The sequence below is a fragment of the Rhinoderma darwinii genome, chromosome 13 (assembly GCF_050947455.1).
Source record: "Rhinoderma darwinii isolate aRhiDar2 chromosome 13, aRhiDar2.hap1, whole genome shotgun sequence".
Taxonomy (NCBI): domain Eukaryota; kingdom Metazoa; phylum Chordata; class Amphibia; order Anura; family Rhinodermatidae; genus Rhinoderma; species Rhinoderma darwinii.
In genome coordinates, this window is record NC_134699.1 from 33,214,772 (window position 1) to 33,231,216 (window position 16,445).

Sequence of the window (16,445 nt, forward strand, 5' to 3'; positions counted from 1 at the left end):
TGAAGGCATAAAAGGGGGAAACCCTTGGAATTGTCTAAACAGGGTGCAAGCGTCAAGGAGGATTCAGTGGCAGAAGAAAAAAAAAATAAAAAAAAAAATCTTCTTCCCAGTTGCTACAGAGAGGGTTTTATCCATGAATTTTCCAGAATGTCCACCTCCAGAAAAAGACCGATAATAGACTTCTTGGTGGCAATGCCGGTTACCCATGACATATGCCAAACAGAGCTACACACAGCCACAGAATTAGCTGCTGCGTTTGCCACCAGAGAAGCATAACACAAAAAAATTGAAGGCATGAAGAATTAGCAGGATCCACAGACTGGGCTTAAGAGGAGGTTTCCTGATGTAGCGGTGTAATCCAGAGCATGCCTTGCAGACCCAAGAGTAAGCAAACACTGGACAAAGAGTAGAACTACCTTGTACCATTGACACGACCGACACAAAAAAAGAAGCAGACTTAGATAGCGATTCCAGTTTCTTGGAGAGAAAAAATAAAAAGGCCACGGGATTCCTAGCAGAACAGGAAAAGGTAAGGACCCCACAGACACAAAACAAAACTAAAGGGCCCATCAGGGAACAATGTGAAATTCTGCAAGAAATAGGGAGAAGAGAGAGGGGATTTAAAGTGGAATAACTATATGCAGGGATGCCAGCACGCCAAAGAAAGACAGAAGGGGGGAGAAAAAAAACAGAGAATAATATTTCTTCTGTCATTTTTAGGTGCATGGAGGATCACACCTTTGATGGACATCGAACTTGTGGTGGTTACCAGAATTCATGGAAAGAAAAAAAAAAGTTTTCTTGCACCCTTAGGAATGTGCAACTAGTGTAGGGGCCCATCGCTGACACCAATCCCGATGTAGAATGATGTGGTGACCCCTGTTTCCATCACTACCTCAAAGGAAAGAGAAGAAATTAAAACCTAGCTAGACTAAAACGGATATTCCTCCTGCCTTATGAAAGGGGTATAACCTGCATAGGAGGAGCCAACACTTATGCCTAGTGTCAGGACCATATTTTTTATATAGATTTATTTATATTAACTGTTTGTACTCCAAGCAAATGGTTTCTATAACTCACCAATATGAGAACCCGGCTGATCTCCTGACGGCTGAGTGTATTGATGACAAAACCGTTTCTGAGCATCATTCACAGTGTTCTGTATATTTTCTATAGGAATGCGAGAACATGATCTACAGCAAAACAAAATACGTGAGACAGGGCAACCACTATTAAAGCAGTGTAATGAAATACGTATACCGTATACATACTTGAAGAGATTAAGAAAATGTTCGCTGGGGGTATCTCGGAGTCCAGCCACCATGCTCTGCAGCTTGATCACACACTGTGTTGCTGATGAGACCGGAGTAATTACTTCCTCCTTCTCCTTCAGGTAACGTCTACCAGTTAACGGAGTCGATGGAGCGAATAATCGTCTCTGTGGAACAATGCATATCCTTAACCAAAACATTATACCAGTAATAATTGAAAGGAGACCTGCCAGGTGGAGGTCCGAACAAAGAGCTCCCCTTTATTAACTCATTGCCCTAATAGGGTATTCGAAAATGAGTTTTTTAAACCAGACAACCCTTTTAATGACAATATTGTAGCTGACAAATCAGTAGTGCAGCTTCAGAGCTTTGGGCCTGCAACGTAACCAAGCAGAACTCACATTATCAAAGTTTGCACTCTGCTCTCATTCAGATGTCAACAATTAAATCCACCCGCTTTACTTCAAGAGTAGAGAAGATCTTTACACACTTGCCTTTAATGCTAGAAACCAATGATTGCTAAATTTTAATTTCAAACCATAACGGATGTCCTTCCGCCAGTTCTTCTCATTTTCAAGGATTATTACCAAGAAAGCACATTACGGTTTCACGTCGGTCTAGTCACAGATATTTAATACGGTTTGCTAACAGAAAAATAAATGCTTTCGGCTACCTTCTCAAAATGCTGCTGGAGGTTGGACTCCAAATTCTTCCTTGGTGTACAATTGCCAGTAGGAAGCTCAGTCAAAAATTTCCTGGGGGTCCCAATTTCCTCATCTGCATCATCTCCCAAAAACACGCGCTCATCAAAGTCTCCAACTGTAAGGACATACTCTTCATACTCCTTATTTAATGCTTTACTGTAGGAAAAACAAAGGGCAGAATTTTTAAGAAATATCAAGAAAAGACATGAAGACAAAATATAAGTGCCAGATAGGAGATTAACCCAACTTTTATTTCGTTATTTGTGCTTTACCCCTGCATGCAGGACACCATTAATGTGGAACCAAAAGTGCTACAATTTGAATTATTTTTTAATTAAACCAAATTAACTTTACAGCAGCCTATCCATATCTCCTGCATACGGAATTAAGTGTATACAGACACTGCTTTATGACCATAGACATATGTATACAAGCCTAGCACATCTATACATCAGCAGCATGCCTCTTGATAGAATGCACACATTCTCATTAGAAAATGACTACGTCCCCTAAAGGCTATGTTCACACCATACATTGTTTGTTTTTTTAAAGATAATCTGCAGCGGAAATAGATTTCTGCCGAGGATTGGCCAGTGGATCCACACACAGATTAGCCCCATCCTAAATTCAGTGGAGCTAAACTGTGGCTTTCCAGGATGAAATCCGTGAACGTGGCCTGATGCAGAATAAAATAAATATAAAACTAACAAATATTTTTACTTATGCGCCAGCATAATAAGGGTATTCAGAAGTCATATTTAAAACTATTATATGTACATACTTGTTGTCTGTAAAACTTGAAACATCCAGAAAGCATTCTCCTTTTATGATCTGAAAAACATTTAAGAATCAATGTAAACAAAATTAAATCCCAATTAAAATGTAAAGACAGCACCAGTTTCATGTATCTCATAATTTTGGGTTACTTAGCTGTGTAGAGTATCCTTATAAACAGATCAATTGAACTTCATAGTAAATCCATGTGTAGTAAGTAAGCTCCTAAAACTACTCCCTAGTGACTACCACTACTTTAAAGGGGTATTCACATTACAAAACATTTACGGCATATCCATGAGATACGACATTAGTGAGAACTAGCCATGAATAAGAACAGACCGTGATCGAAACGCGTAGGCTCCCTCATTCTGCCATCTAGACCACCTTGTATTGCGTTCCTTATTTTATCGCTCACTTTCAATAAAGTGGAAACTGAGTTTTCCTTTTACCACTACACTTCGCTGGATCCTACCTTCCTTTCTTTTATACAACATTAATGTCTTATATATACACGTGTCCCAACTCTGAGATCTATACCCATTAGTGTATGGGGGTCCCCCAACACACTCTTCCCGCCTGGTGAGGTGGCCGCCTTATCCAGGCAGAAAATGATTTGAAAGGTGGCGCTTTATTCGGTTTTATGGATACAGCTGTGCAAGCAACTCTTATAGTAGTGAACGGAGAGAACTGCACATCTATGGTGGGAATAACCCTTCGATTATTGTTTAGTAGTTAGCGTTTGTAAACCATACCTTTCTATCATACAGTTTGGATATATAAGGCTTGAAGTAATGTTGCTTTATTCCTTTAGCTTCTACTGCAAGACCATCGTAATGGTCACATAACGTACTGATGATACACGGGGGATCTTCACCACAATTGCCAAAATCTGACAGCTCTGCTATTTGGATAAGAAAACAAAATGAAGGATTAGCTTTTACTAAAATCATTCAAAAATAGAATAAAGTCAACATATGACAAGGCCTCAGATGAAAACGCAAGATGTGGAGAAGGACAAGTCAGGTTATTTGTTCCATGCTGCAAAGTTTTTAATTGCTATTAAAGCGGTTTTCACAACATGTCTCTTCCCTACTTTAAGGGTGTACGTCGGGAAAAGCTCCATTAGCCTGTGGAAGGCCAAAAGAGTGTCCTTTTGGCCTCCATCTGGCTGGTATACCTTTTTTTTTTTCTTTTTTAAAGCCTTGGGGCCCCAGGCCTATATTAAATATGCGTCGGGAAGCTCCAGTGATGTAACATAGGCCAACCTGCCCGCAGACTCTGACAACGCTGTCTCCCAATGTCACCTCTGTGGGAGCCACTCGTGCGGCGGCCCTATCACAATTTTCAGGCAGCCACAGTCCTTGGCTGCTTTCAGATCTGATATGCAGGCCTGGGGAAGCTATGCCAGTGGAGCCACTTAGGTCAGCGGGACTATCCCTAGTAAAGGAAAATGACAATCATTTTCTAACATCTTCAAAGCAGTCTGTCTGATTACTTCTTCTTGAGGAACCTACGGTAACACTAGTCCATATGGCCACCCAACTATTCCACTTTCACTTTTTTTAGGTCGAAGCAAAGGGGACTTCCTTGGGGTAGGCACATCCTAGGACCTAGCTTACCTGGGCGGAGATCAAAAGCAGCCAGGGACTCCAGTTGCTCTGAAGTTCTTGCTGTCGGGCTGTCCTGCAGGTAACAGTATTCTGGATCCCAGAGGTACTGCGCAGGCAGGCATGTAGGTCATCCAGACTGCTGCATCAGGAAGCTCCAGTGATAACTATCCATATACGGACAGTTACGTTACTAGAGCTACCTGACATACGCTTGTGATGAATGCCCAACAGTGGCAGCTGTCACCCATGGGCTAAAGTGGTATCTGTTTAATAGATACGTCATAAAAAGGGGTCATAAGAGTTTGACATCTGTTAAACGGATACGTCATGAATTCTTCCGTCACCTTTTAACGACGTATCTATTGAACGGATTCCATCATAGCCTATTGGTGGTTGACGCCACTATTAGGCATCCCTCATAGCCTCCGTGTAACATATATGTTGGGATATTTTCCCTGCATATATGTTAAACGGAGGACAAAAAAGCAGTGTAAACAGAGCCTAAGTGGTCTCCTGCATGAAGAAGGTACTGCGCATGCTGAAATACAACGTGACTAATCCCCGATGTCAAGGGAAATACGGGACGATTCGTAGCACCTTATACAGGATTAGAGGAAGCAATGCAGGAAAAAAAAAAAAGATACTCACCCTAGCGCAGTAGGGAATCTACAAATTATTATTATTATCTCTGTGTATGATAAAAGTAGGAAGTTCTCCAAAGTAATTCCAAGGATATTTATATGCACATGAAAAACGCGTTTTGAGGCCGTACAGGTCTCATCAGGTAATGAACTACCTGATGAAGAGGCCAATTCTGCCTCGAAACGCGTCATCATTCATGTGCATATAAATATCCTTGGAATTACTTTGGAGAACTTCTTACTTTTATCATACACAGGGATAATAATGTGTAGATTCCCTACTGTGCCAGGGAGTGTATTCGGTTTTTTCCTGCATTGCTTTCTGCGATATCTCTGGATAAAATCTCTATCCTGACTGGAACCCAGCTTGCAATTCATTGGGAACTACAGCCCGAACCGGGCATACTGCACATCACTTCAGTGGATGTTGTGCTGTGAGCACAACACCATCAGGTCAGCATAATTTACCTTATTTCTCTTTACCTCACCATTGTGTCGGCTGATGCACTGTGTTTCTGTTTTTTGTTTGCATCTAGCGTAGCCTTCGTTCACATCTGCATGACAGTCGACTATGCTATTGATTCCGTCAAAACGATGGAACCCTTGTACAAGGGAGACAAACGGAAACCATTGGCATCGGATCAGTCACCATCTAAATCAATGGTGATGGAAACATTCCGTTCCGACGGAGAGCTCCAACGAAACGTCGGAACGGAGCCCTGACGCAGATGTGAACGAAGTCTTATACAAATTAGATCTTCAGCCAATCCTGCCAAAATACATATGGCCAACTTATCTACAATGCCCCATTGAGGCATATTACACAGTAACTGGAGAAAACTAAAGTGTGCAAATGTTTGTATACACATGCTAACAGAACCACCGGTTGACAGATTTCTATTTAGAAATTGAACTTATTTTCATACGTGAAACGATAAAGACTGAATGCAATAGCAAACGAACCAGAAACCACTTACCTGTGAATGATGAATTCAGCAAATCATCTTTATGGGGGCATTGCAAGGTGTGGGAATATACTAAATCCAGGCAACACAAAAGCAAGTGGTAAGAATTAACCAAGTCATCTCCTATCAAGCTGAAATTGCCTAAAAAAAACAAAACAACAAAAATCCAAAAAGATTAAAAAGACATATCAAAAGTTTGATGAAAGTGCAGTTACTCTAACAAAATGTTTATGCTGTTGATTTATGTCAGTTTGTTTCCTTAGGATACTGGAGAATTACACTCACCTTTGGCATACACAAACAATGTCCAGCAGAAGTTAAAGAGATCTTTAACATTACACTGCAATTTCCTAAAAAAGCAAAAAGAAAAGCGCATAGATTAGTACTGCCGAACAAACAACTAAACTGAAACATTTTAACAATGCTAAAACGGAGATACAATGAACGGTCCTGTGCAGCAGTCCACAAGAGGCCTGAGTTTTATGCTCTTATGCGTCAATAGAGGATTACAGAAAGTTATGGGGCATTCCAGGCAGGGTTAAAATATCCGGTGATTTGGGATTTAACCCCTTGCGTACCTTCGACGTAATAGTGCGTCGCTGGCCACTTATTCCAGCGTACCTTCGACGTACTATTACGGCGCAGGAATAAACTGTCACTATGTGAAATCACATAGTGACAGAACAGCGGCGGCAGCTGTCATTGACAGCTAACCGTCTCTGCTACCGGCCTGGGGACCAATTAGCAGTCCCCAATGCCGGCGATAGCTGTGATTGGTCAGTCTCCGAAGACTGACCAATCACAGCCGTCTGTGACGTCATCTGCAGGAGAAAGCTCCTGTCACTTTCTCTGATCTCCTCACTTCTGTGAGATACGTGAGGAGATCAGAGAAAGCGGTGTAAAAAAACAAAACACTATTTTTATTAACCCCTTCCTGAAAATGGGCGTATAGTAACGCCCTGAGGATGAAGCGGGCACAGGAGCTGTGCTCGCTCCATCTTCATCGGATGTCGGCTGTAATATACAGCCGACATCCCACTGCAACTACAGCGATCACTGTCCTCTCCGATTGCTGTAGTTTAACCCCTTAAATGCCGCTGTCAATAGCGACAGCGGCATTTAAGTGATTGATACAGAGGGAGGGGGCTCCCTCTGCACCCCATTGCCCCCCCCCCCGCGAAAAATCGCGGGGTTCTGATGGTTGCAATGGCAACCAGGAAGCCTAGCAACGGCTTCCTGGTTGCCAGGTACGGGAGCCTATTAGGTCCTGCCCAAGGCAGGACGTAATAGGCTCAACTGTCAGTTGTAAAGTGACAGTTACAATACACTGCACTACATCAGTACATACAGAAGTAGTGCAGTGTATTGTGCAGGGGATCAGAAGATCAGATCTTCCAGTCCCCTAGTATGTGTGAAATAAAAAGTTTAAAAAAAGTTAAAAAAAAGTTTTAGATAAATAAATAAATACATACAAGTTTACCGTAATAAAAACAATAATCGCCTTGTTTCCCTGATCAAGCCCTTTATAATTAGAAAAAAAAAAAAAAAATGAAAAAAAAAAAAGACAAAAACTAGACATAATAGGTATCGCCGCGTTCGTATCGGCCTGACCTAAAAAAATATCATATTATTTATCCCGCACGGTGAACACCGTAAAAAAAATACCATAAACAACAATGGCAGAATTTCCTTTTTTGGTCACGTTGTTTCCAAAAAAAATGGAATAAAAAGTGATCAAAAAGTCGCATGTACCCAAACTTGGTACCAATAAAAACGACAGTGTGTCACGCAAAAAATGTATGTACTCCGCACAGATTACATATGCCCCCACATTATAAACTGAAACACCAGTAAAACACTAAACAAAACTACTACCAAGCAAAATCTGCGCTCCAAAAGCCAAATGGCGCTCCTTCTGGGCCTGGCAGTGTGCCCAAACAGCGGTTTATGACCACATATGGGGTATTACCGTACTCTGGAGAACCGCTTAACAATTTATGGGGCGTACGTCTCCAGTGGTTCAAGCTGGGCCCAACGCATTGGGCACTGAAATAGCATATATGTGGAAAATGGCAATTTTCAATCTGCAACATCCACTGTGCACTAATTTCTGCAAAACCTTTGGGGGGTCAAAATGCTCACTACACTTCTAGATGAATTCCTTGAGGGGTGTAGTTTCCTAAATGGGGTCACTTCTCGGGAGTTTTCACTGTACTGGTACCTCAGCGCAATGCAACATGGCGTAAAAAACAAATTTTGTAAAATCTCCACTCCAAAAACGAAATTGCACTTTTTCCGTTTAGACCTTTGCCGTGTGTGCAAATAGCAGATTACAACCACATATGGGGTATTTCCGTAATCAGGAGAAATTGTGTAACACATTTTGGGGTGTCTTTTCTCCTGTATTCCTTGTGGAAATGAAAAATTCTGAGCTAAATCTACAGGTTATTGGAAAAAAAAAATGTTTTCATTTTCACGGACCAATTCTAATAAAATCTATAAAACACCTGAGGGCTCAAAATGCTCACTACACCTCTAATTTAATTCTTTCAGGGGTATAGTCTCCAAATTGGGATCACATCTGGGGAATTTCTACTGTACTGGTACTTCAGGGACTCTGCAAATGCGACATGGCCCCCAGAAACCAATTCAGCAAAATCTGAGCTGCAAAATCCAAATGGTGCTCCGTCCCTTCTGAGCCCTGCCATGGGTTCAAACAGCAGTTTATTATCACATAATGGGGTATTTCCGTAATCAGGAGAAATTGCTTTACAAATGTTGAGGTGCTTTTTCTCCTTTATTCCTTATAAAAATTAGAAAATTCTGTGTTTTTTCCAAAAAAAAGTCTCTTTTCATCTTCACAGACTAATTCCAATAAATTCAGCAAAAAACCTGTGGGGTCAAAATGATAACTATACCACTAGAAAAATTCCTTGAGGGGTATAGTTTCCAAAATGGGGTCACTTTTGGGTGGATTCCACTGTTTAGGTCCCTCCAGGGCGTTGCAAACGTGACAGGGCACTGAAAACCATTCCAGTAAAATCAGAGCTCCAAAATCCAAATGGGGGTCCTTCCCTTCTGAGCCCTGCTGTGGGTCCAAACAGCAGTTTATTACCACATATGGGGTATTTCCGTAATCGCGAGAAATTGCTTTACAAATGTTGGGGTGCTTTCTCTCCTTTATTTCTTGCAAAAATTAGAAATTTTTATGTTTTTCCAGAAAAAAAAGTAGATTTTCATTTTCACAGACTAACTCCAGAAAATATAGCAAAATACCTGTGGGGTCAAAATGCTAACTATACCCCTAGATAAATTCCCTGAGGGGTGTAGTTTAAAAAATGGGGGTCACTTTTGGGGGTTTCCACTGTTTTGGCACCACAAGACCTCTTCAAACCTGACATGGTGCCTAAAATATATTCTGAAAAAAGGAGGCCCCAAAATCCAAGAGGTGCTCCTTTGCTTCTGAGGCCGGTGTTTCAGTCCATTAGCGCACTAGGGCCACGTGTGGGATATTTCTAAAAACTGCAGAATCTGGGCAATAAATATTGAGTTGCGTTTCTCAGGTAAAACCTTCTGTGGTACAGAAGAAAATGTATTACATATGAATTTTGTAAAAAAAAATGAAATGTGAAAATTTCAGCTCTACTTTCCTTCAATTCCTGTAAAACGCCTAAAGGGTTGAAACACTTTCTGAATGCTGTTTTGGATACTTTGAGGGGTGCAGTTTTCAAAATGGGGTGTTTTATGGGGGTTTCTAATATATAGGGCCCTCAAAACCACTTCAGAACTGAACTGGTCCCTGAAAAAAATTGCTTTTTGAAATTTTCTTAAAAATATGAGAAATTGCTGCTAAAGTTCTAAGCCTTGTAACGTCCTAGAAAAATAAAAGGATGTTCAAAAAACGATGCAAACATAAAGTAGACATATGGGAGATGTTAATTGGTAACTATTTTGTGTGGTATTACTATCTGTTTTACAAGCAGATGCATTAAAAATTGGAAAAATCATAATTTCTTCATATTTTCGCTAAATGTTGGTGTTTTTCACAAATAAGCAATGAATTTATCGAAAAAAATTTTTGCACTAAACTAAAGTACAATATGTCACAAGAAAACAATCTCAGAATCAATTGGATAGGTAAAAGTATTCCAGAGTTATTACCACATAAAGTGATACATGTCAGATTTGAAAAAATGGGTCTGGTCCTCAAGGCCAAAATGAGCTGGGTACTCAAGGGGTTAAGGTTAAGTCTGCAATGAGCAAATCGCCAACTAGAAAAACAACACATGGGGCTTTAGCTTGTATAGTTACCTTTGCTTTCTGCTTCTTGGCAGTCTTGGAGGCTCTTCATGGGGGTTTTGAAATATATCCATGAATATTGGTTCAAACTTCTTGAATATGACTGTAGAAACCTCAAAGTTTCTCTCCAGCCGTTCCACTCGCTCCCTGAACTCTTGGGGAAGATTAGACATGTCCATCCATTTCTTCATTTTATTAAAGAACTGTATTAAACTGCGGAACAGATATTTACCATGAGCCCATTATTTCAGTATACTAAAAAGTCATATTCTGTATAAAAAAAGACATACAAATAAAGCAGACTATTTATAAGGGGGGCAATGAGGGCAACCCACCTCAACTTGGCAGAGCGGAGAATACGGGTAAGTGACACCCCATTACCCTCCATGACACCTCTTCCAACAGTTGGGATAATTCCTTTACGACATGCAGCATATAAAGCGCATGCCAACCAGTGCTTCACCTCTCCCTGTGAGATAAACAAAAGTGATTCAATATATAGAAAGAAAAATGAGCAAAAAGTTAATTCTCAGAATCGAATTACAAAAAAATTACTACAACTGCACATTAACATTTAGGCCACATACACACGATGCATATTAGGTGTGTATTTGCCTGCTGCAAATCCGAGGAGAAATATAGTACCAGCAAAGAAAATGGGAAGTCAAGTAATCTAATTTACACGTTGCAGAATTTTTCCACAACGGAATTGTGTTCGGAGTTTCTGCAGCATTTACAGTAGCAGCAAAGTGGATGAGATTAAGAAAATCCCATGCCGCGCTGCGGAAAAAAAATGCAGCGTAAACCGTAATAAATTGACCTGCGGTGCAGAATTTAAACCCGCAGCATGTCAGTTTATCTGCGTTTGTTGATTTTCTGTTGCAGGTTTTCCCCATTGAATTCAACGGGGGTGCAAAACCTGCAACGGAAAACCAAGTGATGCGTCTTCCGCCACAAAAAAAACAGGCTTACTCAGAACGCCCTGCTTCTTCCTACAGCCCGGACTCCTGGGATGATGTTTCATCCCATGTGACCGCTGCAACCAATCACAGGCTGCAGCGTCACCTGGCCTGCAACGTCATCCCAGGAGGTCTGACTCCATGCAGAAAAGAGGGAGGGGGTAAGTATGAAGATTTTTTTCCCCCCCAGTGCTGCATTTCACAGTGGAAATCCAGTTCGAAAAACCAGTAGTGCAGCTTTTTCGGCAGAAGGTGCTGTGGATTCCAGGCCTGATACGCAGCGCAGTTTTTATGCAGCGTATTCGACCCGTAAGAATCCGACCTTAGAACACCCTGCTGCTACATCTATTGACAGGTTGTCTCATTACAGACAACTCCTTCTATATATGGGAGCTGTCTCCCGGCAAACCAGTGATTTTGGCATTGGAAGCCACCAGACATTTCCCCTGCAGTGGCCGCGGCAGTTTGCCAGAGCGGCTCTCCATTCTGCCTCAGAAAGGGCACCCACTCTATGACATCCATATGCCCTAATAGGGCATAGGGACAGGGGAGGTCTTCATAAAAGACCCCGTTAAAGGAATTGTTCAGGATTAGAAGACATGACTTCTTTCTTCCAAAAACAGCACCACACCCATTTATAAAGGATTGGGAAGTGAGCAAAATAGCTGCCACCTGGGCAGACCCAGGATTTAACGTTACAGGGCTGTGCCATGATTGGTCATTATGGTCTTGTGATTTAATGTCACTATCTAGAAGACCGGTGTCGGGGCGGGGAGCTGGCCGCTGCACTGGAAACAGTCTTTTTCAAGAATAATTACATTAGAAATATCCGCATTTTCCAAGTGAAGGAATACTCCAGGAATCCACCCTGATCTGGGAAGACCCTGTTAAAGAGACTGTCCTGTGAGACAGTAAGGCTGGGTTCACACGAGCATGTTCAGTCCGTAAAGGACGTCACGTATTTCGGCTGCAAGTCCCGGACCGAACACCCTGCAGTGAGCCGGGCTCCTAGCATCATAGTTATGTACGACGCTAGAAGTCCCTGCCCCTCTGCGGTACAACTGTACTGTAATCATGTTTTCAGTACGGGACAGTAGTTCCACGGAGAGGCAGGGACTCCTAGCGTCGTACATAACTATGATGCTAGGAGCCCGGCTCCCTGCAGTGGGTTCGGTCCAGGACTTGCGGAGGAAAAATACGTTCCGTCCTTTATGGACCGAACATGCTCGCGTGAATCCAGCCTAACTTCGCATATAGCTATATGGAGGTCTGACATCCTCAAGAGGTTCCCGGTGACCAGCAGTAGTCGGAGACGCTCCTTAGGACAGGGTCACACATACAAACTTGGTGCCGTTTTTGGAGCCAAAAGGAAAGCGAGATATAAAGGAAAACACTGATGCATTTTTCTTCTGTGCCCACTCCTGTGTTGGACTAAGAAAAAAAAAACAGACTAAAAAACTGCATCAAAATTGGGTGTGATCCGGCCCTTAGGCTGGGTTCACACGACCTATTTTCAGACGTATATGAGGCGTTTTTTGCCTCGTTTTACGTCTGAAAATACGTCTCAAATACGTTGTCAAACATCTGCCCATTACTTTCTATGGGTATAACGCTGTATTGTTCCCACGGCGCGTAATTTTACGTGTCGTACGGCAATTACGACGCGTAAAATTCCGCCTCGTAAAAAGAAGTGCAGGACACTTCTTTGGACGTTTTTGGAGCCGTTTTCTCATAGACTCCAATGAAAACAGCTCCAAAAACGGACGTAAAAAACGCCACGAAAACGGCGCGAAAAATGCGAGTTGCTCAAAAAACGTCTGAAAATCAGGGGCTGTTTTCCCTTGAAAACAGCTCTGTATTTTCAGACGTTTTTGGTCACGTGTGCACATAGCCTTAGAAGTGAGTGGTGCGGCCCTTGTGTTTAGTGTCATCTACAACGAACAATTGCCCCATCTATGAATTCACTAGTGTAAAACCTTCTAAACCAGCGACATTCATCCAGAGCCGCCAACCCCAGGAGAAAACAAAGAGGTTACCTCTTATAATAAGTATATGGAATCCCTTCATCTCACTTCCAATGTTTTTTTATATTAACGTAATCCATTTTTCCAATTGGTGCACATGTGCCCCCCATACCACACCCGCAGTCACTCCTCCTCCATGCCCCACACCATTTATCACCCTGCCCAACCACTATATCACTTCTGTCGCAACAAATGCAACCCCACCCCAAATAAAAAGTCGTAACGCCCCAGTCACCCCACCCCCAATCGCCACTAGTACTGCCCCAGTCACCCCACCCCCCAATCGTCACTAGTACTGCCCCAGTCACCCCTCCCCCCAATCGTCACTAGTACTGCCCCAGTCACCCCTCCCCCCAATCGTCACTAGTACTGCCCCAGTCACCCCTCCCCCCAATCGCCACGAGTACTGCCCCAGTCACCCCTCCCCCCAATCATCACGAGTACTGCCCCAGTCACCCCTCCCCCCAATCATCACTAGTACTGCCCCAGTCACCCCTCCCCCCAATCATCACTAGTACTGCCCCAGTCACCCCTCCCCCCAATCATCACTAGTACTGCCCCAGTCACCCCTCCCCCCAATCATCACTAGTACTGCCCCAGTCACCCCTCCCCCCAATCATCACTAGTACTGCCCCAGTCACCCCTCCCCCCAATCATCACTAGTACTGCCCCAGTCACCCCTCCCCCCAATCATCACTAGTACTGCCCCAGTCACCCCTCCCCCCAATCATCACTAGTACTGCCCCAGTCACCCCTCCCCCCAATCATCACTAGTACTGCCCCAGTCACCCCTCCCCCCAATCATCACTAATACTGCCCGTCACCCCTCCCCCCAATCATCACTAGTACTGCCCCAGTCACCCCTCCCCCCAATCATCACTAGTACTGCCCCAGTCACCCCTCCCCCCAATCATCACTAGTACTGCCCCAGTCACCCCTCCCCCCAATCATCACGAGTACTGCCCCAGTCACCCCTCCCCCCAATCATCACGAGTACTGCCCCAGTCACCCCTCCCCCCAATCATCACGAGTACTGCCCCAGTCACCCCTCCCCCCAATCATCACTAGTACTGCCCCAGTCACCCCTCCCCCCAATCACCACAAGTACTGCCCCAGTCACCCCTCCCCCCAATCACCACTAGTACTGCCCCAGTCACCCCTCCCCCCAATCATCACTAGTACTGCCCCAGTCACCCCTCCCCCCAATCATCACTAGTACTGCCCCAGTCACCCCTCCCCCCAATCATCACTAGTACTGCCCCAGTCACCCCTCCCCCCAATCATCACTAGTACTGCCCCAGTCACCCCTCCCCCCAATCATCACTAGTACTGCCCCAGTCACCCCTCCCCCCAATCACCACAAGTACTGCCCCAGTCACCCCTCCCCCCAATCACCACAAGTACTGCCCCAGTCACCCCTCCCCCCAATCACCACAAGTACTGCCCCAGTCACCCCTCCCCCCAATCATCACTAGTACTGCCCCAGTCACCCCTCCCCCCAATCATCACTAGTACTGCCCCAGTCACCCCTCCCCCCAATCATCACTAGTACTGCCCCAGTCACCCCTCCCCCCAATCATCACTAGTACTGCCCCAGTCACCCCTCCCCCCAATCATCACTAGTGCTGCCCCAGTCACCCCTCCCCCCAATCATCACTAGTACTGCCCCAGTCACCCCTCCCCCCAATCATCACTAGTACTGCCCCAGTCACCCCTCCCCCCAATCATCACTAGTACTGCCCCAGTCACCCCTCCCCCCAATCATCTCTAGTACTGCCCCAGTCACCCCTCCCCCCAATCATCACTAGTACTGCCCCAGTCACCCCTCCCCCCAATCATCACTAGTACTGCCCCAGTCACCCCTCCCCCCAATCATCACTAGTACTGCCCCAGTCACCCCTCCCCCCAATCATCACTAGTACTGCCCCAGTCACCCCTCCCCCCAATCATCACTAGTACTGCCCCAGTCACCCCTCCCCCCAATCATCACTAGTACTGCCCCAGTCACCCCTCCCCCCAATCATCACTAGTACTGCCCCAGTCACCCCTCCCCCCAATCATCACTAGTACTGCCCCAGTCACCCCTCCCCCCAATCATCACTAGTACTGCACTCAACACCTTACAAGTGGTCAGGTAGCCCCTGATCGCTTTATTGACCTCCCCCTCCAGCAGCTGCCTCACCTCCAGGCTGTACGTGCTCCACGTCTTGGTGAAGTTGCTCATAGTCTCCGCCGCTGTCTCTTCGTCTAAGTTGAGCTCCCGGCACAAACTCTCCAGCTGCTCCCGCACCCGCTCTCCGGGCCCTCCGTCCGAGGAGTTGGAGGATTCCGGGTCAGCCTCGACTCTCTGCATAGCGGAGTCGAGATCGTCCTCTCCCGGCTTTAATTAAATCCCAAGCCCCAGAACTCCTGGTATCCAAACACTGAACCTCCTTCCCACAAGACCTTGCGCTGCCAAAAAGGCGCGAAAACTGACAGGATCACTTCCTTACTTTTGTGCGGTATCCCTCCGCTGTAGTTCAACACATTTTTATAGACCTCGATTTTAGACCGCCTTTCGTTGAACCTGTCGCTGCCTCTGAAGACGCAGAGTTTAGCGCCTATAACAGACAATAAGGAGGATAAATATAGGGGCACAGAGCACGTTTTTCTGAGTGGCGGATGAATTTCATGGTCGCAGTGAAATGCATTGTGGGAGTTGTAGTCTCTCTGAAAATTAAAAGTCCAGTTTGTTTTTACAACGAGGTTGGGGATGGAATTCCTGTAGTTCGGTTTTCAGATCTTACGCTGAGAGTTGTAGCTCCCCAACTGCTGGAGTTTAACAGCTCGTCTGTCCTCCTGTCTGTTCACCGCCGGGGCAGCACATTATGTCTGGGAGAAATAAGACTTGGAGAGCTTTGTCAATGCATTTGTGCATTTAAACAAATGTTCTTCACCACGTTGCCATTAATCTTCCCTGACACTTCTTTCATTTTATATTAGTTGTATAAAAAAAAATGGGGTGTGATTTTCAATCCATACCTCATGTGACTGATCCACATAAATTGTCGTAATTTGGTAGCTGCGCTGAATTCCATTCGCCATGTTGGGGAATGTGACGCTTCACTTAACACCCATAACGTCAAAACCACTGACCGGTGAAGTGAATAACAATGGTTATCTTGTTACAATGTCACCTATCAAGTGGTGGGATAT

General features: G+C 44.4%; 1 protein-coding gene across 4 annotated transcripts in view; it reads right to left on the minus strand.

The window, feature by feature from the left end:
- RBL1 (RB transcriptional corepressor like 1) overlaps positions 1-15,775 on the minus strand; it is a 41,451-nt gene extending 25,676 nt beyond the window's left edge. Inside the window, exons 1-10 of one of the 4 annotated variants that reach the window (XM_075846464.1) lie at positions 15,433-15,775; positions 10,603-10,736; positions 10,280-10,480; positions 6,254-6,318; positions 5,981-6,109; positions 3,505-3,650; positions 2,757-2,806; positions 1,945-2,131; positions 1,272-1,438; positions 1,081-1,193 (exon numbers count right to left, since the gene is read on the minus strand). In XM_075846464.1, coding sequence (XP_075702579.1) covers positions 1,081-1,193; positions 1,272-1,438; positions 1,945-2,131; positions 2,757-2,806; positions 3,505-3,650; positions 5,981-6,109; positions 6,254-6,318; positions 10,280-10,480; positions 10,603-10,736; positions 15,433-15,603 — 1,363 coding nt within the window. In that variant the 5' untranslated portion in view covers positions 15,604-15,775. Of the gene's footprint in view, positions 1-1,080; positions 1,194-1,271; positions 1,439-1,944; positions 2,132-2,756; positions 2,807-3,504; positions 3,654-5,980; positions 6,110-6,253; positions 6,319-10,279; positions 10,481-10,602; positions 10,737-15,432 lie in introns of all 4 variants that reach the window. The other 3 variants (XM_075846463.1, XM_075846465.1, XM_075846466.1) reach the window with 3 other exon arrangements.
- Between the last annotated feature and the right edge of the window lie 670 nt (positions 15,776-16,445).